The 26,279-nt window shown below is 40.8% G+C and overlaps 1 protein-coding gene across 2 annotated transcripts in view; it reads left to right on the plus strand.

Moving 5' to 3' along the window:
- RNF217 (ring finger protein 217) overlaps positions 1-26,279 on the plus strand; it is a 57,060-nt gene that overhangs the window by 11,552 nt on the left and 19,229 nt on the right. For both annotated transcript variants that reach the window (XM_069851803.1, XM_069851802.1), the window contains exon 2: positions 19,557-19,790. In XM_069851803.1, the coding sequence (XP_069707904.1) occupies positions 19,557-19,790 (234 nt within the window). The remainder of the gene's footprint in view (positions 1-19,556; positions 19,791-26,279) is intronic.

Genomic DNA, 26,279 nt, shown 5'->3' on the forward strand with positions numbered 1-26,279 from the left:
CTAGCACAACACAAACAGTAAAATTTTCAATGAATTAAGTTAGGTTAGAAATCAGTGTGAGCCTGTATATTTGGGACAGAAGGGAGTGACCTGGGAGAGCCCTTCCAGTCTCTGAATTTAGGAAGAAGGGTGCAGTGTCTGAATGGTTCTTAAAGCCAGGCCCTTCAATGCTATCAGAAAGAACTTGCTGTGTCACCATTATGGGCTGAACTTGGCCTGGTTGGATGGGAAAACTGCCTGTGCTTCTCTAAGTGCACTCTATTGAGGAGGATTTTCTAATGCTCAAAATGTACCTGCAAGCAGTGCACTTTGTATCATGCTTTCTGTCTGGCTTTTTGTGGTCTGTAAATGAATCTGAAGTCAAATGTCTTGCACTTATTTTAGGAGAAATGGCTCTTAAGTAAATTTCAAAACTGTTTTCAAGACTGTTTTTAGTTAGACTGATCTGGCTTAGTTGGTGCATTTTCCAGGTAGTCCCTTCCCTGTGCCCCTCTGCTGGTGGAGGAGAGACTGCATTGCTGTTACCTGAGTTGACCTAGGCTATAGAATGTAACTAGAAGTAATTCTCCAAGGGAATTCATGCAAGGTGTTGTTTAAAGAAACTTATGAGAACAATTGGCAAATTAGTGATTGTTTTGGTTTCCACAGAGTGTTTTTGTGTGAAAACCATGAAAAGAACAGATGGTTAAAGTACCAAAGAAAAGCTATGTGACACTGAAAAACAATCTCTGAGATTGGGTGTTGGATTTGGGTTTGATTTTTTTTTTTTTTTTTTTTGGTGAAACTGTAGTTACCATTGTAAATTATTGGAAGTTAGTAGCTGGATGTTGAACTTCCTTGTCTTTCTGTTAATCTTTAGTTGTATGCCTTGCTTGACAGGCTGCAGCGTCATTGTTCTGGATTTGTTGTCTCATTCTAAGGCCTTTTTCCTCTTCCAGTTTTTGATACCAATATCTGGCAAGTTTTGTTGAAGAATTTTAGCATCCTTGAAGTACTTATGTGGTTAGCAGGTAGTCTTTTGGTAACAGAAGGTCATTGCAAGGTGATTTGCTGGAGATTGGTGAAATCCATCCTGGCTCCATGCCTGGTCTAGTATACGCAGTGAGTGTTTTACTGAGATGTAGTAAATGTTGAGTTCCTATATTCATCACAAAATATACCAGCAAGCTACCAGAATCAATTTGTTAAAGCTGTTATGCTTTTTATGCAGATGTTAGATCCACAAGGAAAATCAACAAATCTTTAACGGAAGTAGAGTTTGGGTAGCCAAGCACAAGTTTTGCATTTCAGTATTCTGCATGTGCTTGCACCTTTGAAGATGTATAGCATTAAAGGGTATATTTATTCTCTTCCTGTTAAGTTAGATTTATACCGAACTAAATTTGTCTCTTCCAGGCTTTCGTTTTATGTAGTATCTTTGAGGTCATCAACGAAATCTGTCTGGGAAGCTAAATTTTGTGGAAGCACTAATTGAATTAATTTGTCTCCGAAATTGGTATCAGTTACTAATCTGATTCTGGATTTGAACAAATCTGTCCAAACATGAAGACAGATACATGCTGACACCGTAAGGCACTGAAACATGAAAAACATTTTTGGAAGATGTAAGCTTATTTCTTTTAATAGATTACGTTGTATGTGTAAGCCTTGGTAGAAAAACGGATGAGAACTATAACTGGAATTATGTAGAATAGTAGTATATCTTGGGTAATGTCCTATTGAAATGCTTGAAAAATGGAGAAGTACTGCCCAAGGAATACAAAAGGCAGATGAAATGAAGGAATTGGCTGGCTGATATTCGGTTTGAGTGGGTAATAAAACCATTATTTATGACAGGAAGTTGAGCTGCTTCAAAAGGTATATGCTTATCTAATGAGGGCTCTAAAGATCCTGGACAGTGACCTCACCAGCTTCTAACTTTTGCCCTCCTTCTTCCTTTTCCTGGATGAACTTCCTTTCCACTGTCAGGAGCTTTTTAAAATGGTATTTCCTTTCCATAGTGATCTTCTTGCCACAGTATTTGCAGTCATACTCTGAAAAGGTAGAGGTTTATACAACTTAAGGCTAACGTGGTCACATTCACTAACGTGAATATAGATTATTCATCAATGTAATATTAAAGTGAAAGTTTTGTATTGGAAAAAAAAATCAAACATCTGTTGCTCTGTGATTTTTTGGAGGAAGGAGTAGTTATTCAGCCATGGACTCTTATCTTGGTAATATCATTGCAGTATTTGTCGTATTTTTCTTCCCGATAGTGTATAACTGACCAGGAGAGAGACTTCCTTGCAGGAGGATCTGTGTAGTCAGATGTTGTGTCCTTTTCCCTGTCCAGTTGCTCTTGAGCAAGTATGATCCGTGTTGCAGATTTCTGCGAGAACTATGTTGTGTACTGATGGTGTCACACTCTAGTGTTAAACTTGGACACTTGAGCAAATACTGAACCTCTAACACATCAAGTACAGCTGGCTTAAGCAGCTCTTCACTGTTCCTTGCTATCCCTGTATTTCTCTGGAGTGGGGGCTGATCTATGTTCATGTCAGTGAACTTACAGCTTTTTTTTTTTTTCTTCCTACCCCCCTCACTGCAAGATCATGGAAGGCATTGTTACTTGTGGCTGGGAAGACTTGGAATTTATATCTTTTCTGAACTATTCTGTGTTACTCTTAACAGCTGCTTGTAATTTCAGTGTGCTGGTTTTGAAGACTAAGCTCAGCTTTTGAAGACCTGTCCCTCAAGTAGCAGAAGTTTGTTCTCCATTTTTCTTACCTCTCAAGCTGTAGAAGTGAGGAGAAGAGGGTGGAGTAACCATGAGATTAAGACTTAATTTGTCTTTTTCCTTCTTTTTTCCCCCATCTCTCTTTGAGCATAATTTGGTTTGAGGTCAGAGGGTGTTGAGAAAAGGAATTAGTCTTTCTCTGAAGCAGTGGAGTTCCCATCCAGAATGTTTCACAGGTGACACCCTTGTGTGATGGTAGAGGACAGGTTTGCCCAATTAACAGCCTATAGTGTTTCAGTTAAACCTATATACTGTGTTGGATGTAATAAGAGGTGCTTTGATTCCATCTAGGTGATCAAGTGCTTGTGCAGGAAGTGACTAAGACGGCTGGGCAGGTAGGGCTGTGCTAATGAGACTAGAAAGAAAACAGGCTTTATTTAAAAAAGAGCAGCTGTCTCTATTCAATTTGGAGAACACACCATGTGAAAGTGTGAAATGTAGTGTTGATTGAGCATGATATTGTTTTGACCATTTAATTGGCATTTAAGAAATGATATTCTGGGAACAATAGGATTTGGAGAAGTTAGCTGGGTGTAGCATGTCTTGCATTGTACAACAGATATGTCAACTGTGCTAATACTATGTGTTGCAAACCCAAGGAAACAAGAAATTCCTCATGGCTTTTTTTTTTTTAACTGGAAAAATATGGGTTTATGCTAGCTGATCAGACTTAGCTGTCCTATAATGGCCATAGCGGAAAACCTTGGAATTGTGCCTACTTTTTAATTCCAGTTTAAACTACCTTAAAAAATCAGATTTGCTTCAACTTTTGGAGGAAGGGGATGGTGGGGTTTGCTACTGTTTGATCTGCAACTAGTTGCAAACTTGCAAAATTCTAAAAATGCTTTTTTTGCTTAAACTCTAGATTTGAGGGAGCAGCACCTAACTGTCAAAATTTTCTTGAACCTGTAAATATTGTGTAGAGTAACACTGACTTCTATATCTACTTCTGTAACTTCTGTCTCTTCTTGTGGGCTTTTCCCTCTGCTTTTTTTTTTTTTCTAACGTTCCTGTTGTCTGGTTAGATCTCTTGAGTGTTGCTGCTGTTTGGCTAGGTTTTCTTTGCTGTACTGCACTCAGATTTTTGGGTTAATAGGTTTTACTTTACAAGTGTCTCTTAAAAGTACTTATGCAGTAGTTAGTACTGCACATGTGCAGTTTGTCTAGTCTGTGTAGGACATGAATCCACCACTTTCCATTGTAAGATGTTTATCTGCTATCACAGCTAAAGTCATTGAAGCCCCATGCGAATTCAACAGGTGAATTTTTTTCTTGAGTAAAAGCATCTTCCATTTATCATAGTTGCCATTTATTATCTGCTGTTAGAATTTGAATAATCCTAACCCAGATTTCTTATTTGGTTTATTTTCTTCCAAATGGATATGTTGCATCCCACTTGAATCTGTAGAGAAAATCCTAGCTAAGAGTTGGCTTGGATACCCCTGAGTGTGAACTTTGGAGAAACCTATTTTGTTGTTCCTGCAAGTGTGTGTGTGTGTGTGTGTATATATATGAATATATATATGAATTTTACATTTAGGGTATTTCACTAAAATATTCTGTATTTCAGTGATTGAGTGGGGAACTCAACATTGAAGGATGTCTGTCTTGATGTTTGCAAATGCTCTCCACAAGGAATCAAGTGATATATGATGAAAAACTGCAGTTAAACATGCAGGTTTTTCATTAGGTGGCTTAACTCACTATTGATTCTGACATCAAGCTGTCCCGGTCTTCTGGAACTGGAGTAAGATTCACTTTTTGTCCATTCTGGCTGTTTTACCTTTACCGCTGTCCGGGAAGAGCAGATGAACTGAAACATAGCAAAAGAGTAAGAACAATTTGGTGCGGGGAAGCCTGGCGCAGAGAGACCAGAAGCTTGGTGGGAAGGAGGGGCGGAGTGTTTGCTTCCTGTCTGCGTTTGCTCTGCCTAGGATGAGCTCTCCTCTGGCAAATCTTTCTCACAGCTGATCAGCACAAAATGACTGCCTAATACTGCTATGATTTATTTGCCAGGCTCAAGCATCAGGTTTTTTTACCTCTGTTCCTGATGATCGATTTCCAGCTCGCTGGCAAAGTGCATAGAAGCCGATAGTCTGACATAGAACTGATTTGGAGGAGGCGGATTGTTAAATCTTTCATAAGTCTAGGAGCAGTGAGATGAAAGAGAAGAGTGTTATAGTTAAGGTAAAAACTGCATTGTTCTTGCTGTTTTTTTGTGGCAGTGTTAGAGCCTTCCAGGGTAATCCTAGCCAAGTCCCCTAATCCGGAGTTCTCACATATGACCACTTACTGCAGTGACTCAGTTTGTGAAGTCGCCTTTGGCACTCAAAGTCACTAGGATCTATGCTTTGAGTTAAGTGAAGTTAGTATTAGGAAAAAGGCATTCTTATTAGCAAGATATTTATATGCTGTAGTGGGTAATTAATAACTTCAGAGGTTTTTGTGTGCAGAAATAACTGAGGGATGCACATTAAAAAATGCTTTTATGATCTCTGTTTTATTATTCTTCCTATCTGGTGAAAGACTTGGTAACCTGTTCTTTCTTACTGGCTAATTTTGCAAATGAGGAGGCAAATGGAACTGTAACTTCCACTTGTCTTTATAGGCATTTGTACTTAGTACACAAAGTGTGCATAGTATATGGAAATTAGCACTGGTGTAGGGTTTCTTACCTTTTTTCTGAATTTTACTAATATTTACTGGTTTCCTGATGTAATTTTGTCAGACTTCCTCATATGTAATTTGTTAGTTGTGCAAAACTTGCACAATTGTTCTGCATGTGAGAGCATGAGATATAACTAATAATTTGTGAGAATCATTGGTCAGTTGGAACATTCAACCACTTTTCTAATCCACTTAAATTATATATATATATATGTGTCTTTTTTTCAGTCTTCTATAGTTCTTAGCCTATTTACATTAAAATGTATGTACTAAACATGTATTTCAGTAGAGGTTGAAAGTAGACTTCAGAGACCTCATTATTAAAAATGGCTTTATAATTAGGATACCTTATGCACCATAGTACAACAAAGGAATATTTTTGCCCTTAACAAAAGTTATTTCATTAAATCTAAATGACTTCATAAGAGTTCTTAAACTTGCCCTTGATACTGCGTTAGCATTGCCTGACAGCAAGTGGCTTGTAAGTTTCAGTGTTAGCATCCTTTCGCTTTTTTGGATTTGTCATTTTTACCCAAGTCACCCAGTTTTAAAGGATTATGTTTTAGTAAAATTTTAATAATTTGTTTATTTACTTTTTTCTTGCTGTTTGGGTAGATTACTCTGTTCCCAAAATAAGTTGACAAAAACATTGTTTGGTATGTGCTCTTTCAGCTGTTTTGTCTGTCACCTCCAGTTTACATAGGGAATACATAAGAATATGGGAGAGAGGAAAGTTAGTGACTGTCACTTGGTTAACCTCTGAATTTCAAAGGTGCTATCTTAATGTTAATATAATTAATTACTTGGTACTAAAAGTTCAGTGAGCCACTGGATCTGTAGGAAATGTAGTTGCATGGGCATGCAGTGGGATATCAGCTGATCATACTGGTCAGGGAGGAGTGCCAGGGACTAGCTCTGGAGGGATGCTTCTGCCATCCTTCCCTATCCAATTGGGAATAAGGGGGTGGGAAAGCCACTGAGCCTGATCTCTTGCCACCAAGCAATTTGCTGAGTCATTTTCTAACAAGTACTAGAAGTCTTAACTGTTGGAAAATTTATTGGAGCCTGTCAAGCTAATTTTTTTTGTCCTACTGGTGCTGCCAGAAATTGTCAGCTTTTATGGTACTTATGGTATAGTGTATTGAGGTGGTGGGAATGAAAAGCAGGCACAAGTGGACAGAAATTCCAAAACTACTGAAATTACTAGGAAATTAACACAGCCGTGTTTGTTCTCATGCAACAGTGTTTTCAATCTTTTTTTGTCATCATCTGCAGGCAATGCTTTGGTGAGAAGTACACAACAAACACATTGCTTATCTTCTTCTTTGGGTGTGCTCCCAAAACCACAGAAGTCACAAATACAAATAATACTGCCTTTCTTTTGGACAGAAAACCAATGTGCTTTGCGGCAGCAGTTTCCTGGATAGCAGCAACAGCAGATCTCAGCAGCAGCTCCCACTGTTTGGTGCAGGTACACGTTAAAAGGAGACTTTAGAAGTGTGTAGCCTTCCCTGGACAAAGGTACAGGGCAGCAGGAACAGTTCAGAGGGTAGCCAGCCTAAGTGTGTTTTTAAAGTGAGGGGAAATAGGTGGATTCAGAATATTTTGAAGAGTAGACTTCCCCCCCTCCTTTTGTATGTCAGGCAAGAGGACATTTGTGTTCCTGGGAAAAAGTGCAGGAGAAAAAAGATGTGACTTGTGGGAAAGACAAACTTCTTGTTAAAGGCTGAAGTGGATGCTGCTTCTTTCTTTTCAACAAATCTCCCCTTCTTGTAGTAAAGATCATGTTATGCTGTTGTATGTTGTTTTAGGCATAGACTTACATGTTTAAACAGCAGGTAAGTAAGTAGTGGTGTTTAGGTTTTTATGGTTGTTTTATTTTAAAGAGGACTTGGAACAAATGGGAAATGGTAATTTCTTCTCTTGTGGCAGACGATGTGAAAATGAGTATTTTAACAGCCTAATCAGCTAGTGGAACCACCTTTAGGAATTTAAATGAGCTTGCTTCGTGTTTTGTTTACTTTATGAAAAAGCAGTAGGCAGAGTATATTGTTCTATACAGTTATTTGGTTTTCCTGGTGTAAAGCATCTGTGTTGTCATTCCCTCCTTGTTTTGCTCTTTTGAATGATTTTTGTGGTGGTGTAAAGATTCTAGCTGCTTGTGACAGTCTGCAGCAATCAATGCGCAAACACTGTTAATCCAGCTGAAGGCTGTCTTTCAGTTGGGACCCAATTCTGGCAAACTGTCAGGGAGATTAACCCAACATGTTAACAACTCCCTGAATTGCAGCCAGAGTTAGATCAGCAGGAGAATTGTGTCCGATAGTTTGGCTGTTTAATACCCTGTTTAGAAATCACTACACGCTAGACCAGTGGTGCTCTCTACTGTATTAAATCAGTTCTGGAGCAGAATTGTTCTTTCAGCTTGTATAGAGGATTTATCTTCTGTGCCATAGTTTGCTGCTGCAGTTTAACTGTTTGATGGGTAATTTGCTCCTGCCATGGTGACGCTTTTGTTTTGCTTTCACTTTTGCATCTCAAAAAATGGATCGGAGCCACCGCTTAAGCTTGTGTCTCAAACTGTTCCCTAGAGAGGGCTGTGCTGTTTGCACATCTTGATCTTGTACATTTGCTCCCTGTTATGGCTATATCTGTCATTGCATTAAATATGTATTAAAATGCATTAGGAGACACAGGACTTCGTGAAATTGAAGCTTTACCACATTATCAGGGTTTTGTCCAAGTGATGATGTGTGGGCATTAATCTTTTCCAGGAAGAATTTATCCTTAAAAATGTGTCAATATGTATGCTAGTGCTCTATTTAAGCTGTATAAAGTTAACCTATTTGTTTCACTTTGTGATAGCTTTCATACAGCAGCTTTTGACCAAAGCAGCTCTTTTGTTATTGTGAATAGGTACTGGTATGCTGATATAGGTCTTTTTTTCCGGAGGGCAGAGCAAAATAACTATTTAGAATTAAAAACTTAGCTGTTTTGTAATAGCTTCAATACATAAACAATTTGGTTTTGTTGTCTAATTTGTAGAAGTGAAGTGATTATATTTTAACCTCTTGTATTTCACCCTAAGTCTTAGAAATGAGGTATGGTACTATCATTCCTGACAGTCTTCTGCTGGTTAAAAAGTTCTTTTCAGGCGTTCTTCTGCGTTAGCACCTATGCAACTCTGCTGGTCCTATATGAACTTTGTCAAATAAAGAGGGCACAATTTGTTTTCCTGTCTGATGCTCAAGAATCTAAACGTTGTCTGTTAATCAGTGCACAAGAAAACTTGCCTACAGCCTTAGACCTAGCAAAGACATGGAAACTAAGTAGTTGTAGGTAGCTTTCTTAAGCAAAGCTTGACAATTTAAGAACGGCTATAAAATACTTGTCCTTTTTCTACAGGCCAGGGAATGTAGATTATCAGAGAGGTCAAGAAAACAGTTGTGATTTATGTTAAAAGTTCTTGTTATTTATAAGTCGTCACTCACATCCGTAACAACTCACTGTTAGTTTTTGTAGCCATCTTTTGGGATGGAGTAGAGAGACTGGTGGTGGGGGCCTCTCTCTCCTAACTCCTTCCCTCAATTTTGGAGCTTGTCTTTATTTTGCATTAAGTGCCACTTTCAGCTGGGAAAATATTGAGCGCCCTGAAATATTTCTGTGGGTACAACACTAAAGTGTAACAGCAGCCATTACTGATGAACCCAAAGGTTCAGTTGACTAGTGCTGATGATACCAGGACTAATATGTATTAGAGGCTAAGTAATACGGGTTACTGAAAAGGCTGTACAAATGTATGGTGGTTTAGGCCCTGCTTTATTGAAAGGGAAATGCTGGTTGGCTAATGTGAACTTGGGAGCCTTTTCCAACGTTCATGTCTGGGAACCTGCCTGCTAAATAGTAGAAGAATGAGCTGTTGATCTCCTCTTTTTCATAGTTGTAGGATAAATTGTTGCTATTGTTGAAGGATTTTGCTTGACTCCACCTAAATACTGAAATGATATTTTTCAGTGAAGATTGAGAACTTGTTTTTCATTCTCCTGTAATGCTGTTATGGGTGCTAACTTTTTGTCCATCTTTAAGAAATGCATGGGAAAGGACTTGGTTGTGATACTAGTTATTGTTAATAGTTAGCAGTATTATTCCATTGGAATTGATCTGAATCTGTGTCAATCCAGTCTGAAGCCAGTGGAGATTCAACATTATCTGTTCAGAACTCTTTTGTACGTGAGACAAGGAAAAAGCTACATTCCTTTTTAAGCATTGCTTCTGTAAGAGACAGGCATATAGATAAAAATTAACTGCTTAAGTAACTTGAGCACACTTTGGTTTAAGAAGATTGAACCAATTGAACTTCTTATTGGAAAGGGAGAGTAGGATTTTGGTGGTGGGTTTGTGGGGTATTTTTTCCTTCTAATTTATTGTTTTCTGAGGCAAGTATTCAAATGAATTGCAGTAATCACGACTTTTATGCTTTTTGCAGGTCAGGCCCCCCCAAAGCTGAATGCAATGGGTACTGCTCTATGGCAAGGGGAAGGCTCCCACTCTGCATGGCTGGTGGCTGCTGCTGTGTCAGTGTTTTGTCCCACTTGATTTGTTCATTCCTCATCTTTTCTGGATTTCAGCTGGGCTTTTGCAGTTTGTCTGCACCTTACCAGAGCACTCGGATGGGCAGAATAGATCCAGATTGGCTTGGCAGGTGATAAATTCAAACACGTATGACCGTTTCTACAAGTCTTATGCTGGATGTGGGACAAAGGCTGTTCTCCTCAGAATTTAAGCCTGCCGATTAAAGAGTTAATTGATTTTTATCTTAGTTATTTTGCAAGTATCAGCTCTGGGAGTTGGTTTGTTTTGATTATGTGCTATTTGGCTGTGATGTTTTTATTCTGATGGTGGAAGCCCCAGAAACTATTACCTTACAAAGGTATTGCTTCTTTCCTAATGCTACTGAGCCCCTGTGAGCAGGGCTTGCTCACAGTATGGCCAGGTTATTCACGTGTATTGTGGTATGCAGATGGTCTCCTGGCCGTTGCTTCATTTCTGCAATCCCTTTCCACACTTGCTTAGTTTTAGTATGATCATTTGGTCCTGCTCCCAGGCTGAAGCAACGGCTCTCAGGGCTTGGCTATATTTGCCTCTCTTTTCCACCCCAAAAAGGGCAGACCGTCTGTCTGCTGTCTTCAAAGCTGCACTTTCATGCACATGTTTGGATTTTTCTTCTAAGGAACATAAAATTTACCATTCTTGTACTTAGCTAGCATTGGTAATGTGCACACCTGGACAAAATAAGAAACCTGTTGTGCATTTCCCTGTTCCCTTTAATGAATGCCGAGAGTCTTATGGGTTTGGGTTGAATTCCTCTAAGGCTGGCAGGCTCTACATGCTTCCTTCTGATTGCTTTGCTGGGATTTTCCCCTCCCTCTGCCTCCACACATGCCCTGGGAGGAGAGATGGAAGATTACTTTATCTTGCATGCTCCAGGGCTCCCAGAGGTTGTGAAAACTTTCTGCCAGCCAATCTTCTGGTCTGACTCTGTTGTGCCTCTTTTTCAGGGAGTGTTCAAGCTCAGTGGGCAGCTGTTCAGGTGTACCAGTCCTAGTTTTGTATGGCCACAGGAGTAACCATTGCCTCTATGGGTTTTGGCTCACCATAGACACCCAAAAAACAGAGTAGAAAGCGTATAAACTCCATATTTGCTGATGAAACAGACTAGATTTGAGTAGTAGCAGGCAGAAATATAATTTAATGCAGCATAATTTTCTGAAATACCTTGCTGAGGTAAAGTCTTCTTTTCCATTTTGATTAGCTTGATGCTAGAGAAACTAACAGAAAATGAAAGGGCAGAGGGGGAGCTCATGCAGGTTGTTAATTACTTGTTTACATCTCCTAAAGGAGAACGTCAGTGCTAATTTGGTTTTTTTTCCTGTAAGTAATTTTCTATAAATGCTATTCCTATGCAAACAGGACAAATAGAAACGGAACATTCCCATTGACATCAAATCAATATGAGCAGGTAACACCTGGTACAGTGGAAGGACGGGAAAAGTAGAGCATCACGCCAGCGCATTATCAAATGACAAAGCAAATAAGGCCTTTAAGAAAAACATTGAGTATGATGTATTCTGAAGAACGTCTTGCCACCTTATCCTCATAGTTCTTTAGGCAAGTCCTACACATGACTATGGAGGAAAAAGAACAGGTTGAATGGGAAACAAATGCTGTGGTTTGGGGTTTTGCTCCAGGCTGCAAAGCCTAGTTTTGCCAGTTAAGGTTTTGGTTGGTTTCTGAGACTAAAGCTGCTGAGATAGTTGTCTGCGCAGGTGGTGCAGGGTGCTGCCCTTTCTGGTATGTGGCTGCCCCATCCCAGAACGTGGATTTAAGTGTGCTCCCAAAAGTGGTCTTAGGAGTGTCATGGATGAAGCTTGAATCCCAGCCTGAGGCTGAGTTTGTGAACTTGGAGAAGTTAAATTGATGTCATGTTTAAATGTGTTGTAAAGCATTCAGAAGCCACAGATTTGGAGCAGAAAGGTCAACCTTTGATGTACAGCCACTGGTGGTGGCTGGGTTGCATTATGTATGCCGTGATTGATCTCTCCCAGCTTCTTGATTTTGTGTGCTTTTCTCCTGAAGCATGAGAGATTAACATGTTCATTGAAGGTGCTGAGATTTTGCCTCTGCCTATTCTTTTGTGTTGACAATGTGAAAGTTAATGCAAATCATGTAAGAATATGACTAGAAGAGGTGGTGTCTGCTCATGTCTGCAGTGTTTGGGCCCAAGTGTCTTTCTCTTTCTGAATGTTGCATAGGACAGGATCCACTACATACTTGTCATAACTTCATCCAGGTGTGTAGTACCAGTGTGAAAGGAGAACAAAGACTTTGTGTCCTCAGAGGACACACGTAGGTGGACATCCTGATGGACTCTTTTAGGGCTGGTCTACATGAGCTTGTGACAGACAGAAATCTGATTTTTTTTAATGGAATTCTCTGGTTCTACTTTTATGAATAATAAATGGCCATTTAAAATGCAACTCAAAAGGGACATGTTACAAATACAAAGAAATTAATTTATTTTTTTTATCTTTGAATACCTGCCAGACTCTGATGCTAGGAGAATTTAGGTTTCTTGGTGGGAAAAAGTGGGATTTCTCCCCACCTCGAGGTGTCCTAAAAGTACTGCTGACATTTGACATCGGCTGGGACATTGATATTGGCTGGGTATAATACAGCAGAAAGGAAGCAGTCCCAGAGGTTCCTGGAGTACGTGGAAGACAGCTTCCTCACATAGCTGGTGAGCGAACCAACAAGGGACGGTGCCCTCCTGGACCTACTATTCGTGAACAGAGAAGGCCTTGTGGGGGATGTGAGCGTTGGGGGACGTCTGGGGCAAAGCGATCATGAGATGATAGAGTTCTCAGTGCAGGGTGAGATGAAGGAAGAGGTTAGCAGAACAGTCGCGCTCAACTTTCAGAGAGCAGACTTTGGACTGTTCAGAAGGCTGGTTGGACAAGTCCCATGGGAGGCATTCCTTAAGGGCAAGGGAGTCCATGAGGGCTGGGCACTCTTCAAAAAGGAACTCCTAGCAGCTCAGGAGAAAGCTATCCCCATGTTCTGGAAAAGTAACTGGCGGGGTAAGAGACCAGCGTGGTTGAGTAGGGAGGTCCTGAGAGACATCAATAAGAAGAGGAAGGTCTATGAGCTTTGGCAGAAGGGGCAGGCATCCTGGGTGGACTATAGAGAGGAAGCAAGAACATGCAGGGAAAAAATCAGGAGAGCTAAGGCCCAACTAGAAATCAGATTGGCCAAGTCTGTGAAAGACAATAAAAAATCTTTCTACAAATATATCAACAGTAAAAGGAGGACTAGGGAGAATCTCCAGTCCCTACTAGATGCAGAGGGAACAACAGTAACAGGGGATGAAGACAAGGCTGAAGTACTCAATGCCTACTTTGCTTCAGTCTTTAATAGTAAGGAAAGTTGTTCCCTCTGCGCACAACCCCAGGGGTTGGAGGAGCAGAACAAGGTTCCCACAATCCAAGAGGAGGTGGTTAGAGACTTGCTTGCCCAGCTAGACGTCTACAAGTCTATGGGGCCAGATGGAATCCACCCAAGAGTTTTGAGGGAACTTGCGGACGTGGTTGCCAAACCCCTTTCCATCATCTTCCAGCAGTCCTGGATTACTGGGGGGTACCACTGGACTGGAGGCTGGCTGATGTCATGGCCATCTATAAGAAGGGGCACAAGGCGGATCCGGGGAAGTACAGGCCTGTCAGTCTGACCTCACTACCAGGGAAAGTCATGGAGCAGGTGATCTTGAGTGCTATCATGAAGCACATGCAAAAGAGTCGGGTGATCAGGCCCAGTCAACATGGGTTCACGAAAGGCAGGTCTTGCCAAACTAACCTGATCGCCTTCTATGACCAAGTGACTTGGCTGCTGGATGAGGGAAAGGCTGTGGATGTGGTCTTCCTGGACTTCAGCAAAGCCTTTGACACAGTTTCTCACAGCATTCTGCTTAGGAAACTGTCAGCCTCTGGCCTGGACAGGCGCACACTCTCCTGGGTGGAAAACTGGTTGGATGGCCGGGCCCAGAGAGTGGTGGGAAATGGTGTGAAATCCAGCTGGAGGCCAGTGACAAGTGGGGTTCCCCAGGGCTCAGTGCTGGGTCCAGCCCTGTTCAATGTCTTTATCAATGACCTGGATGAAGGCATTGAGTGCACCCTTAGCAAGTTTGCAGATGACACTAAGCTGGGTGGAAGTGTTGATCTGCTGGAGGGAAGGGAGGCTCTGCAAAGGGATCGGAACAGGCTGGACCGCTGGGCAGAGTCCAATGGCATGAGGTTTAACAAGGCCAAATGCCGGGTCCTGCACTTGGGGCACAACAACCCTATGCAGTGCTACAGACTAGGAGAAGCCTGACTGGAAAGCTGCCTGGAGGAGAAGGACCTGGGAGTGTTGGTTGACAGCTGACTGAATATGAGCCAGCAGTGTGCCCAGGTGGCCAAGAAGGCCAATGGCATCTTGGCTTGTATCAGAAACGGCGTGACCAGCAGGTCCAGGGAGGTTATTCTCCCTCTGTACTCGGCACTGGTGAGACCGCTCCTCGAATCCTGTGTTCAGTTCTGGGCCCCTCACCACAAGAAGGATGTTGAGGCTCTGGAGCGAGTCCAGAGAAGAGCAACGAAGCTGGTGAGGGGGCTGGAGAACATGCCTTATGAGGAGCGGCTGAGAGAGCTGGGGTTGTTTAGCCTGGAGAAGAGGAGGCTGAGGGGAGACCTCATTGCTCTCTACAACTACCTGAAAGGAGGTTGTGGAGAGGAGGGTGCTGGCCTCTTCTCCCAAGTGGCAGGGAAGAGGAGAAGGGGGAATGGCCTCAAGCTCTGCCAGGGGAGGTTAGGGCTGGACGTTAGGAAAAAATTCTTCACTGAAAGGGTCATTAGGCAGTGGAATGGTCTGCCCAGGGAGGTGGTTGACTCGCCTTCCCTGGAGGTGTTTAAGGTACGGGTGGATGAGGTACTGAGGGGCATGGTTTAGAGACTGGTGGGAATGGTTGGACTCGATCCAGTGGGTCTCTTCCAACCTGGTGATTCTATGGTTCTATGATTTGCTGCCTTCTTTGAATTGCCTACATCACCTTCCTCATTCTCCACTGTCTATGAAGAAAGAATAGTCATTCTAGTTGCTGTGGTGGTCACTTGGATATTTCCTGGCATAGCAGAAAATGTAAATTAAAACTAAAAAAAAAAAAAAAATCTGAGTTCAACGTGCAAGAGATCCTCACCATTTCGAACTGTTTCTGGGTCTGGCAATTTACATCCCACTAAGGCTTCTTTTGGTAAAAGGAGTTTGATAGAGAATGCTAAGATATCCCTGGCATAAACTAGAAGTACGGGACCTGGACTGCTGAAGTTAGCACTCAAACCATAGAAATGGCCATGGAACCACAACCTTAAAGGCAGGTGCAAAATGCGTAGTAAAATTTTGGATTTTATTTCCTTACCACCTACCACTACGGAGTCCTGAACTATGGTGAGCCACCCTTCAAGTATTTTCCACTATTTTTTTTTAAGAAAACAAATTCAAAATGATGCTTTCTGCTTCCCATGCCTACAAGAAAAGTAATTCTTCACTGATTTGCAATTTACGAGCAAAAATGTTTGTGGCGAAGTAGAAAGCAGTGGATATTTTCTTATAAATAGAGGGAACTTTAATCCATATGTTTCTTCCCCTTTAGAATGTGAAGGTCCTGTGGACCAGACTGTCCTTTCACTTGCGTGTGTTTCCAAAATATTTTTTTTTTTATGCATAACATCTTTGGTAGTTTACAGGGGAGAATTTGATGCACCTCTGGAAACTGAATTTATCTGTGGTGGTGCAAATTCGACATGGCACTGATCACTTTCCTTTCAGCATTAATAGATGAGAAGTAAGAACAATTTACTGGCTTACTTAGCATAGGCATCTCTGAACTAAGAGTAAAGTTTCAGTTAGAAAATGCTTGTTTGTGTGTATTTAGTTCAAAGTAGAATGGCCCCTTCTTTAAGTAATATAGCCGTAATAAAACTGCCCAAATACAGCCTGCATAGGTTATATTACACTAGGCTTGGGCCAGCCTAAATGACAGGTATAAATCAGTGCTTTTCTGTTTTGGTTTGAACTTGGTGTTCTTTCTAACTAACAAAAATTTCCTTTAAAAGAAAGCTCAGAGGTGGGAATAATTTTCTGACCTGAATTGCCATGCCATCTATTTCTGTGTTCTGTTGCTGGTATCACTGCATTTGGGGCCTGTAAGAATGCAGAGTCCAAGTGGTGTGTCCGCTACCAGTCTTTTCAAATAATATTTCAATGATGAGGGGTGAGGGCGGTGTGCATATTGCTCTCCTGATAGTCTAAATGCTACTTTTTTGTAGGATAGAAGTTGAGACTGCTTTTTCTTTTTGAACTGTAAGCAGAGCTAGCCCCTCCTGAGGTACTTTACAGAAGTGAAACACAGCTAGGTGTAAAAACTAGATGCTGCCTGACATTTAACACTGTTGCAGTTCAGCTGTGTGAGTCCTTCCTCACGCTGTGAAAATACACCATACTGTTGTTTGTACTGAGTGTTCTTAAGTTCTTAATGCGTGGTGGTATCTTGAAATTCAAAGACTTCTTGAAGCTCAGGAATTTGACTTTGTGAAGAGCTGATACTGAAGGATAGAGGTCTTATAATTTCTTTTAAAAAAATAAAGGAAAATAATAAAACAAGTTATTTTTACTCACGTTAAGAGACTTTTTTTTTTTTTCTTTCCCATTCCATAGCACTCCCTGGGGCTGCAGCAGCAGGTAGCCTAACAGGCTACCTCTAAAGCTGTACTTACATCAGCTGCTGATGCTAGTGCACAAAGATGGACTGTTTTGGTAAGAAAAGGCTCCATTGAAGTTACTGCTAATAAGCCAGTGAGCTCTGCTTATTTCAGTCCTGTTAAAACACAGGAAAAGGATCAATCTTTACCTAACTTGAAAGGGTGAAACTGCTATAGGGGATAAAAATTATTTACTTCAAGTGGATGTAAAGCATATTTTCAAAATAAGCACTGAAACCACACCTAACTCTTACCACATATATTAATCATATTCTGTGGGGGCATGAAATATAGAAAGTGTTCAACTTTGTATTCCTTTGTCTTATTAATACAGGTTTGTTCTAACTAGCGTTTAATATAAGGAGTGCTTCTGAAATAATAGTTTAGATGCTAGATACAATGTGCCTTCAATGTGTGGAGTTACTCCATGGTGCGTTAGTTTACTTTTAGCAAAAGGGCTCACCTCTTTTAGTTTTTTTCCTAATGCTTAAAAAAAACCCCTAAATTCTCAAGTAGTCATGGATGGGATTTATTTGACTATTTGTTTTTAAACTGTTGTACCTACACTTCTCTAAGCAGAAGTTTGCACTAGTTCTTGCAGTAGTGGAATAGCTTTTTTTTTTTTGCCTTGTTTAGCATGTTTGAGTGTCCTAGTGCTGGATTGATCATCTTTTTAAGCACAGCTCTGTGATGTACTGCATGATTCTTCTCAGAAGAGTCACTTTAATGATATCTTATCTTCGTATTCAATTTTCACTTGCTGCTACAAGTGAATTAGTGTCCTACAAGTATAAAATGTGGACAATTCCCAGCATGTAGTTTGTGGTGGTTTGGGGTTTTGGTTTTTTTTTTTTTCTTCTCTTAAGCCTTTGATTACATACTCCTCCTATACTTACACTGCTCTGTGTAAGTGCCAATTGGTTTGTTTAGCTTTGTTTGCATGTGGTAGAGATCTGCTTACCTTTTAGAGCTGGAAATGAAATTCAAGGCAAGGTCTCTCCTAAGAGCAGGTGTATTGCTGAGAAGCTCTCTTTCCTCTGTGTCACGGGCAGATCTGCCTGCACGCCGAACTGAGGCTGCACAGGGCATGCAACAGCGATTCCTTGCTAAGGTCTCCTCTGCTGTGCTCTGGTCTGGGATGGGCTACTGCAGTCCTCACTGTGCTTTTCTCTCTAGCGTATACCCAACCTGTTTGCCCTGTTTGGGTTTAGCTGCATTGTAGAAAGAACAGTGCTAGTCCAATAGACATTTTTTTAAAATAGGTTTTTATACCATTTTGCTATGGCTCTTCTAATCCTCTGGCTTCTAACTAAATTAATTATCATTCAGGTAGAGCCCATATGGCTCCATTGCTGAAGCAGCAATGACAGGGCTCTGTTGAGTTTGGGTTTTTCTCCCTCCTTCCTTAGCTTAAATGCTGCATTAATGAAGTCTCTTGTGTGTCTTCTGGTGCTGCTGTGCAGCAGCGAGATCTGCTTCCAAACCTCCTATGTTCTTTATTTGGTGTATTGTTTGGCAGATTCCCATAATGGAGCATGTTAAAGAATAAGCAGCCTAGGGAAATAAACTTGCCAACCCTGAAGCAGTAATTCCTAGGAGGAGGTGCTGGTTACACCACTAAGTCCCTTTTTCTCTGCATGGAGATACTCCCCAGGAAAGGAATTGGGCTGGTGGTCAGCTCCACTTGCAGAGTCAACGCTCATTCATTCAAGATTACTTGAGGCAGACACAAACATGCTCAAACTGGGTCCTTGCAGACTCTCAAGATTCAGCAGAGTTTATTGACTTGGGCTCAGTGCCAAGGAAATGCAACTGTTCTGCTCTCAGACCATGTAGGATCTGCTGGTTTGGCATGGTGTCTGAGCTGTTAAAGCCCGCCAAGCGTGAAGAGCACAGTCCTGAGTTCAGCGCTGTCCTCTGATCCAGGAGCTCTGGAAACATGTTGTGGATATTGCGGGTATCTGACCATATGGATCAGCTTGGGACCATCAGGGCTTATTAGATCAACAACATTTTCAGCCCTGCTAAACTTGAGTTTGCTTCTCTATGTGTTCTTGTTTTGGTTGCCTTAGGTTTTTTTAAGGTTTTGTTTTGCTTGAGTGTTGTTTTTTTAACTCTAGCTCTCCTAAGTTCTGGGAAAATTTATTAACTTGGTCAGCCCCAGGCTCAGCTAACAGTTTGTGTGTATGCGGTGTGGCATATAAGGAGCTTCTAGGAAGCAGACTGCAGAGGCACTGAGCTCACTGAGGAAGAACCAGCTCAAGGTTAGCACTAAGTCAGAGTTGTTAGATTCTGGTGATCCTAAACTGACTGTAATTTCTCTATGCTGTGATTCCCAGCACATTTTACAGTGAAACAGTATATAAATGTTTACACTGCCTGCTTTCTCACAGCCTGTATGAGCCATGATAGTGGAGCACTGACCATTATACCCAAAGCATGGAGTGATGGATGGGTGCTACCGGTTAGGACTTGTGTTTTTGTTTCACAGGAACATAGACATGGTACATACACAGAGATTATATATACATTTAATAACTGCAATTGTCATAAAGGTAATTAGTTTTTCTGGTTTGGTTTGAAATTATTCTATGGAAGAAATGTAGTGTGCTTGGACCAAGTATAATTTTAAGACAGTGTACTTGATAGTCTAAGCCTTGTTGTGGTACTTGAAATTAAATTTCCTCACAAAATTCATAAATGCTTGCTTACCTTTTCCAAGCAAAAGGTCATATAGCTCTTCTGGGTTTTTTCATATGCAGGTGCAGCTGGGACAAGCGGATATAAAATGCCCGATCACAGAGTGCAGCGAACACCTGGATGAAACAACTGTCCTCTATAACCTGCCCCATGATGACATCATCAAGTATAAATATTTTCTGGAACTCAGCCGCATTGACTCCAGCACCAAGCCATGTCCTCAGTGCAAGCACTTTACAACCTTCCGGAGGAGAGGCCACATTCCTACCCCTGCCAAATTGGAGAACAAATACAAAGTGAGCGTGCTTGCCAGGGCCATGGGTTAAATGGCATTTGGTGGGCATTAAATTAGCTTTCTTGCATCACTGAGGCTATGTGCAAGCTGTGATTAGGAATATGAATATGTAATACATCAATGATGAACTACCAACTTCATTTCTAGCAGCTGAATTTAAGTCTTTATTTCTTTGGCGGGTGGTGTAATTTTGTCCTGACACAGAATTGAAAGTGTTTTCTCTTTGTCTTGCAAACAATATGGTCACTATCAGATGAGACTAGGGAAGGGAAGTATCTGATAATTTTAGACACAAAACTCCAGGAAAGATTCCCTGAAACTGAGTAAATTAATTTTGGGCTTTTACAGTGTTTGGCTGTTGGCTTGCTCCTTTCTTAGAATTAGATCTCATCTGATCTGCTACTTGGTTTTGAGTTCCTCAGTCCTTTACTAGAATTTATACATCACTGTAGTCTCTTCGCTCACAATACAGAAAACTTGAGAAATAGGAAAGAACCCTCATTTCTGCAGCATTTCTTTTAGGTAGAAGATTTGCTTATTCTCTGATTTGAACTCAGGATAAAAGGCAAGAAATTACAGTTCGAAGAAGGTTTGAGCTGCTGAAGGTCCAGCTCCATTTCAAAAGACAAGGATTCTGTCTGCAGCATCATACTGTGTCAGTTTTCCATCCGGTTATTAGATTTGTTGTGGTTAATTTCATGACTGAGCTGGCCTTTCCTGGACAAACCAGTTCTTCTCAGTAGGAGTTTAGGTGACTGTTTAGATAGTCCTAATTACACAGCACAAGATCAAACCCGATATGGAGATTAAAAGGTAGGTTTTGTATCCAATGGAGTTGAAACCTTGGTAAAGCAGAGTTAAGAGCCATTTGCGTATATCTGTGCAGCGTGTGAATTACATGCCACAATGTTGAACCTAAGGTTTTCAGGTTTTTGTCATCTTGCATGGAGGTAGAGAAACTTGAAGCTACAGCTAAAATTCCTTCCACCCATAGCCATTCTACTTCACCCATCTATTTAACATTCCCTCAGGTGTAGACAGGATGTGCAGTCTAGGGTAGGTCAGATGATGTAATGCCTCTGTGGCAGCCTCTCATAAGGTGCCAGAGGCGGTTCCTGACCCACTGATGTGGGTCACAGGTCGTATAGCTGTTGTATCACGGCATGCCAGCTCCGAGTATGTTCCTCAAGGCACAGAATGGGTCTTTATGCCCACTAGTGCTCTTCTATGAGTTGTTATAAAATGGTATAGTTAAAATGTTCCCATCACTTCCCTACAAATCATAATCCTAAGGAACGGAAGTCTCTGATGAATTAAATAGTGCAAGCCAGAAGCAGTTCCCTGGTCCATGGCAATGCACTTCGTAGCTCTGATCTGCAGAGCTCAAGTCTCCTGGGAACAGATTCTGGCAAAATGTGTCCTTTGAGCTTTGGTCCGGTGTTGCCTGGAAGAGTGTCTAATTGGCACTGCTCAGGGATGTAATTAGAAAAGTGCTTGCAAAAGGCATGAGCTGTCATAGTCCAGGCTTCAGACTACTTGAACCTGTAGTGTTTTCTGACAAAGGTACAGTTTTAGTGACTTATTGTAAGCTTAGCACAAGAAAAATTTTTGCTGCAGGGATAAGATTTAAAAGGAAGACTATGTGCAAGACTATATATATATGAGTAATTGTATACACACATAGCTATGGACCATTGTTATCTCAGTTTTCTTAGATTCTCATATGAGTGTATGGTAATTTGTCTGTGCCTTGTATTATAGGCTCTTTGGAGGTATGGACTCATTTTCTTCTGCATATAGCATAACATACACCTAGCTGGAGACTGTGAGACTTGCATATTTGCACACAAGCACTATAGATAGCAGTTGCACCAGAGGAATTCTGTACTAGCACTGGAAGTGCTACCTTCAGAAAAACTGAGTCATACATAGGGAAAGTTTACGCACAAGCCTACTAGTAGGATCACTGCACACAAGACCTCAGTGCCACTGCCTTCACTCTCCTGTACACTGCAACAGAAAAACACTGTAAAATGCAAAAGTACATTTAAACAGATACTTTTGAAATACTATTAATGGTATTCCTGAAATATGATACACTATTTAGAAATAAACCTATCATCTAAATTTAAAGAGATAATAACTATCTAACTAAATTTACTAGATTAATTTTCCTTATTATGGCTGGTTTATGTTAGCTAAACTGATCTAAGCTCAGCTTTTTTCATTTTTGAGATCAAAGTCTTGGTGTGCTAAGCTTTAGAAAGTTAGCTGGTGTACATATGTTGAGAGAAGGAAGGGAAGAGCAGTGGAACTTTCTTATCCAAACCTTTTTTCGCCCATTATTGCCACTTAGGACAGCACAGTGTAGCAGTGTGACTATATGGCTTCCTATATCAACACATTTGTAAGGCATATGGATTCAGCTTTAAGTAAGGAAATATCCCTGCATCCTCTCTTATGACCTATATTGTGATTATTACAGAAGATGCAGATAAACCTTTGGTCAAAGCTGGTATGCCAAAGTGCAAAGGAAATAGCCAAAAACTTTGAAAAATTGGTAGTTCAGTTCCTGTGTGTGAAACAGACAGGTTTTACAAGAATTAAGTATGTTAGCTTGTTCTCTGAGGGATTGGGGTGTATATGTGTTGTGGGGTTTTTTTTTCCCATAAGCCCTGGATTTCAGCTGTTGCTTTAATGTTAGTTCTTTGACTTGCCACATGCCATGAAGAAGTATTTCTTGATTCATGGACTCATTTTTCTGCCTTATCAAATTGTGAGGTTTGTAATGAGGTTTTCTTGCTTGCTTTTGACAAGAGGTACACATAGCATAAAAGAGCTGGAGTGCTTGGCTTTGGAAATGTAAATGGGTTTTTTTAATGGCCTTATCTAAACTATCTTTTGTGTGAACTATTCCAAAATTCGTGAAACACGCTGTTCTCGAACTAGTAGGAATCTGTAACTGCAAAGATGCAGTGATAGTTGGATAGTTCATATCAATGAGTTCCCCCTTTTTTCTTGGATCAAATTTTAACCTTGAGTTGCAGTTATCTTCATGGCTATGCATCACTTGCCTGCATTGAACACGAACTGCTACAGATATGATTATTTTATTGTGCTCTTCCTCTTCTCAGTTTTTCATTCCTGCCAGCTTGCTTTTGCTCCTCTTGATGTTTTGGTGTCACACTGGGAGCTGGATCAAAGATAATTTCCAATGGGATATGAGATTTGTTTATTTTGCCATTGCTTAGTTTCAGCTGGTGCAAAGGATGAGATGGATTGGTCATGAGGAGGCGGCAGCTGTTTTGGCAGGAGCCCATATTTATTTTGGAATAAAGAAACTGTGTAGCCGTAGCTAGAGAATGTAATGCATGTAATCAGTTGCACAATTAATTTGGCCATCTTATTATATAGTTAGCATTCTACCAAGCAGCAGAAGTTCCCACTAATGTTTTTGCAGCTTCAGGCTCTCGGAATATTTTTAAAATGCAGTCCGTTTTGCTGTCATTGTGTTGCATCAGGCAGTGTTTTGTGTTGAAATTACCTGCCAGTTCTGAAAGGTCTTTTCCTGAGAGGTGAGGAAAATGATAGAATAGTTTGCAGTAAAGATGCTAGCTAGGAAAGTGGAAAATGTTACCCTCAAAGGTTAGTGTTTCAGAAAGCTGAGAACTAAAAGGGTTAGTATGAGAAGTTGTGTAATCTTTTCTATTTCAAGGAAGACTGACCTCCAGATGGCATAGAAGGTTTTGTGTATATCCATCCTCTCAATTCTGATCAACTGACATGGAAGTCGTAACATGAATGGAAAGATGTTTGTATGAGGAAAAATATTTGGAAAAAAACCCCAACCCACTAGATAAATGTTCTGTGGTTTTTTTCAGATATAGTTTCTCTGCTTTGCTGCCCTATATCTTACTCCTTTGAGTTATACATAGATAGCACTTATGTCCTTGTCATGATTTCATGCACTAATAATGAAGCGTAAAGCAAATCCTGGTTTGGGGTTTGTTTTTTTTTTTTTTTTAGTTTTCTGGGGTTTTTTTTTCGGAAAAGCAGAGAATAAATGGAAAAAGAATCTTAAAGACTGCAGCAATTGCCCTGTGGTGCTCTGATGCCACACTGCATCCAAAATTGAATAGGTTCAGGGTTTTGTTTTGCAGCCACTAGTTCAAAGAAAAATAAAGTTCATAACTTAAAAACATACTTTCCTTTGCCTGCTTAATGTATATGCAGACAGTATTGAATAACAGAAGTCAACTGGTCCGTTCAAAATGTAAAAACTATTTACCAGCTCAGTTTTGAGGAAAGTGCTGTCATGGGTGACAGATGAAACTGGAAGCTAGGAACTCCAAATCTGGTAATAATGTAGACAGTTACCATTAGTTTACTTCAGTTATTTGGGGCCATTCATGGTAACAAATGCTATTTTGAGTTCACATCCTTATAGCTTCATCCTGTATTTCATTACTTTCTAAGGAATATATTTGGAAATGTCTGGTGTCAGTGTGCATGTATAAGGTTAAATGTATATCCTGATGGCTGCTATATTTCTTGCAGTTATAGACATGCTATAGTAGAAAGAGCCTACACTGGATTTGTCAGATTTTCACACAAAGAAGACCCCAAAAACCAAACAGCAACTTTTAGATTATGTTGCCAGTTTGTATAAGAAACACACTAATTTACAGCTTCCCAGATCTGTTGGTTTGGGTGTGTATTTTTAAACATTCATGTTCCATCTCTTATGTCTGAATACTGCAACTGATACAAGTTTTCAGGTTGCAGAACACTTAATCGTGCCTACAAGCTTCATCTTTGGCTGAGATATAACAAATAATGAGTAGTACAATGTGATGCCTGCCTAATCTGTCTTCCCAGCAGTAGGTCACTGTGACGTGTTTTTGATAACTATAAACTCAAAGCTTGGGCAGGGGGAAGAAACAGAGAGGTATCAAGCAGATACGCTAAAGTATTAGCAACTATCTTGTGCATATTCATTTCTGAAGTATTGTGGAAAGAGATCAGTGCTTTGTGTTGGTTCAGTTAGTAGAAATAAATAATTTGTTCTTCAGGGTGGGAATCTTCCTCTTTCCTGTGAAACTGTTTTCATCAGGAGAATTAGTCTGGGAAGCAAGAGATGCAGGATAGCATATTTCCTTCAGTTTAGCATCTGAACTAGTAGACCAACAAATCGGAGTTAAAGAGAACTACTGAGAAATGGGTCAGCTAGGGTCATCAAAAGTCTCAGCTTGAGCCATTATGTCAATTAGTTTTTTAACTAATTGACATTTAACTAATTTTTAACTAATTTTAAACATTAGCGGCAAAAAACCTAAATACTTGGGGAATGGCATTAAGAGTAGCAGACAGCTTCATTTCTCAGTCATGCATGAGAGATCAGATCAGCTTTGTATTAGCATGCTTGTAGTGACAGATGCAGGTATTGCACATAAATAACAGTTTTGGCTGCCCCCCAACAAAATGCTTAAGGGAGATGTGAGCTCCTACTTTGGACTCTTAACTGAAGCCAAGACAGCACACCATCAGTCAGTGTCTGAGCAGAGTGTGCAGCATCTGGTGGGAATGAGGACTTGGAAATACATTTTGGGGGCTTCACCTGTGCCTACACCCTAGGATGCAGTTTCCTGAACAGCACCCCCACACCATGCATGGAGAGCACAGACACATCTGCGGTTCAGTGGTAAACCAGGTCTGGACATAGAGCCAAAGATGCTTTCTTTTAGCTGGTTGAAGACCTCAGCCCTGTCCTGATCAGCTGGTACAAAGCCAGAGAAGTCCCAGGCATGGGCTACAAGCGGAGCTGGTGAACAGGTCTCAGCAGTTGCTTGAGAGATGTGCCTTCCCATCTTTCAGACTGGGGCGTCTTGCTGCCAAGCAGCGGAAGTGAAGATGTTTCAGGAACCTAAATATGCCTGTGTTTAATGTGGCTTCTAGTTCTTGCTTTCCTTAGTCACAATCCAGGTAGGAGGCTTGTCTCTCATCAGATAAGCACCTGCAGTGTGTCTGTATTTATTACTTCTACAAACACAGCAGCTGCCATAGCTATTTTTAAAAACATAGCCAGGCTCTGGAGGAAGACGTGATGACAATGATACCTGTTTGATGCAATGATTTAAAACCCAGGGAGTGGGAAGAATAGATCCTTTCTCAATTTAAGGAGCTTGGCTTGTGTTTTTTGTCATCTGTCTGTAGCAAGTGAGCTGCTTGCTATAGGCTCAGCTCACCCTTGTGCAACCAAGAGCAAAAAGAGGTACGTGACTCCCAGGTGGTAGTTATGGCACTTGGTTGAGACCCTTGCTTTTAGCCCCTCTTCCCCAGGACCATTTCTAATGTAAGCTTCATAACCCATTCTGAGCTCTGTAGAGTTCCTTTAGGAGACCAAGTACTCCCTAATGGTAGCACTGGCAGTGAAGTTTATAACTAGGAGACTGAGATCTACCATATTGAAAACTGACTGCTAAGTTTTAGG

The sequence above is a fragment of the Phaenicophaeus curvirostris genome, chromosome 2 (genome assembly GCF_032191515.1).
Source record: "Phaenicophaeus curvirostris isolate KB17595 chromosome 2, BPBGC_Pcur_1.0, whole genome shotgun sequence".
In the NCBI taxonomy this organism is placed as follows: Eukaryota; Metazoa; Chordata; class Aves; order Cuculiformes; family Cuculidae; genus Phaenicophaeus; species Phaenicophaeus curvirostris.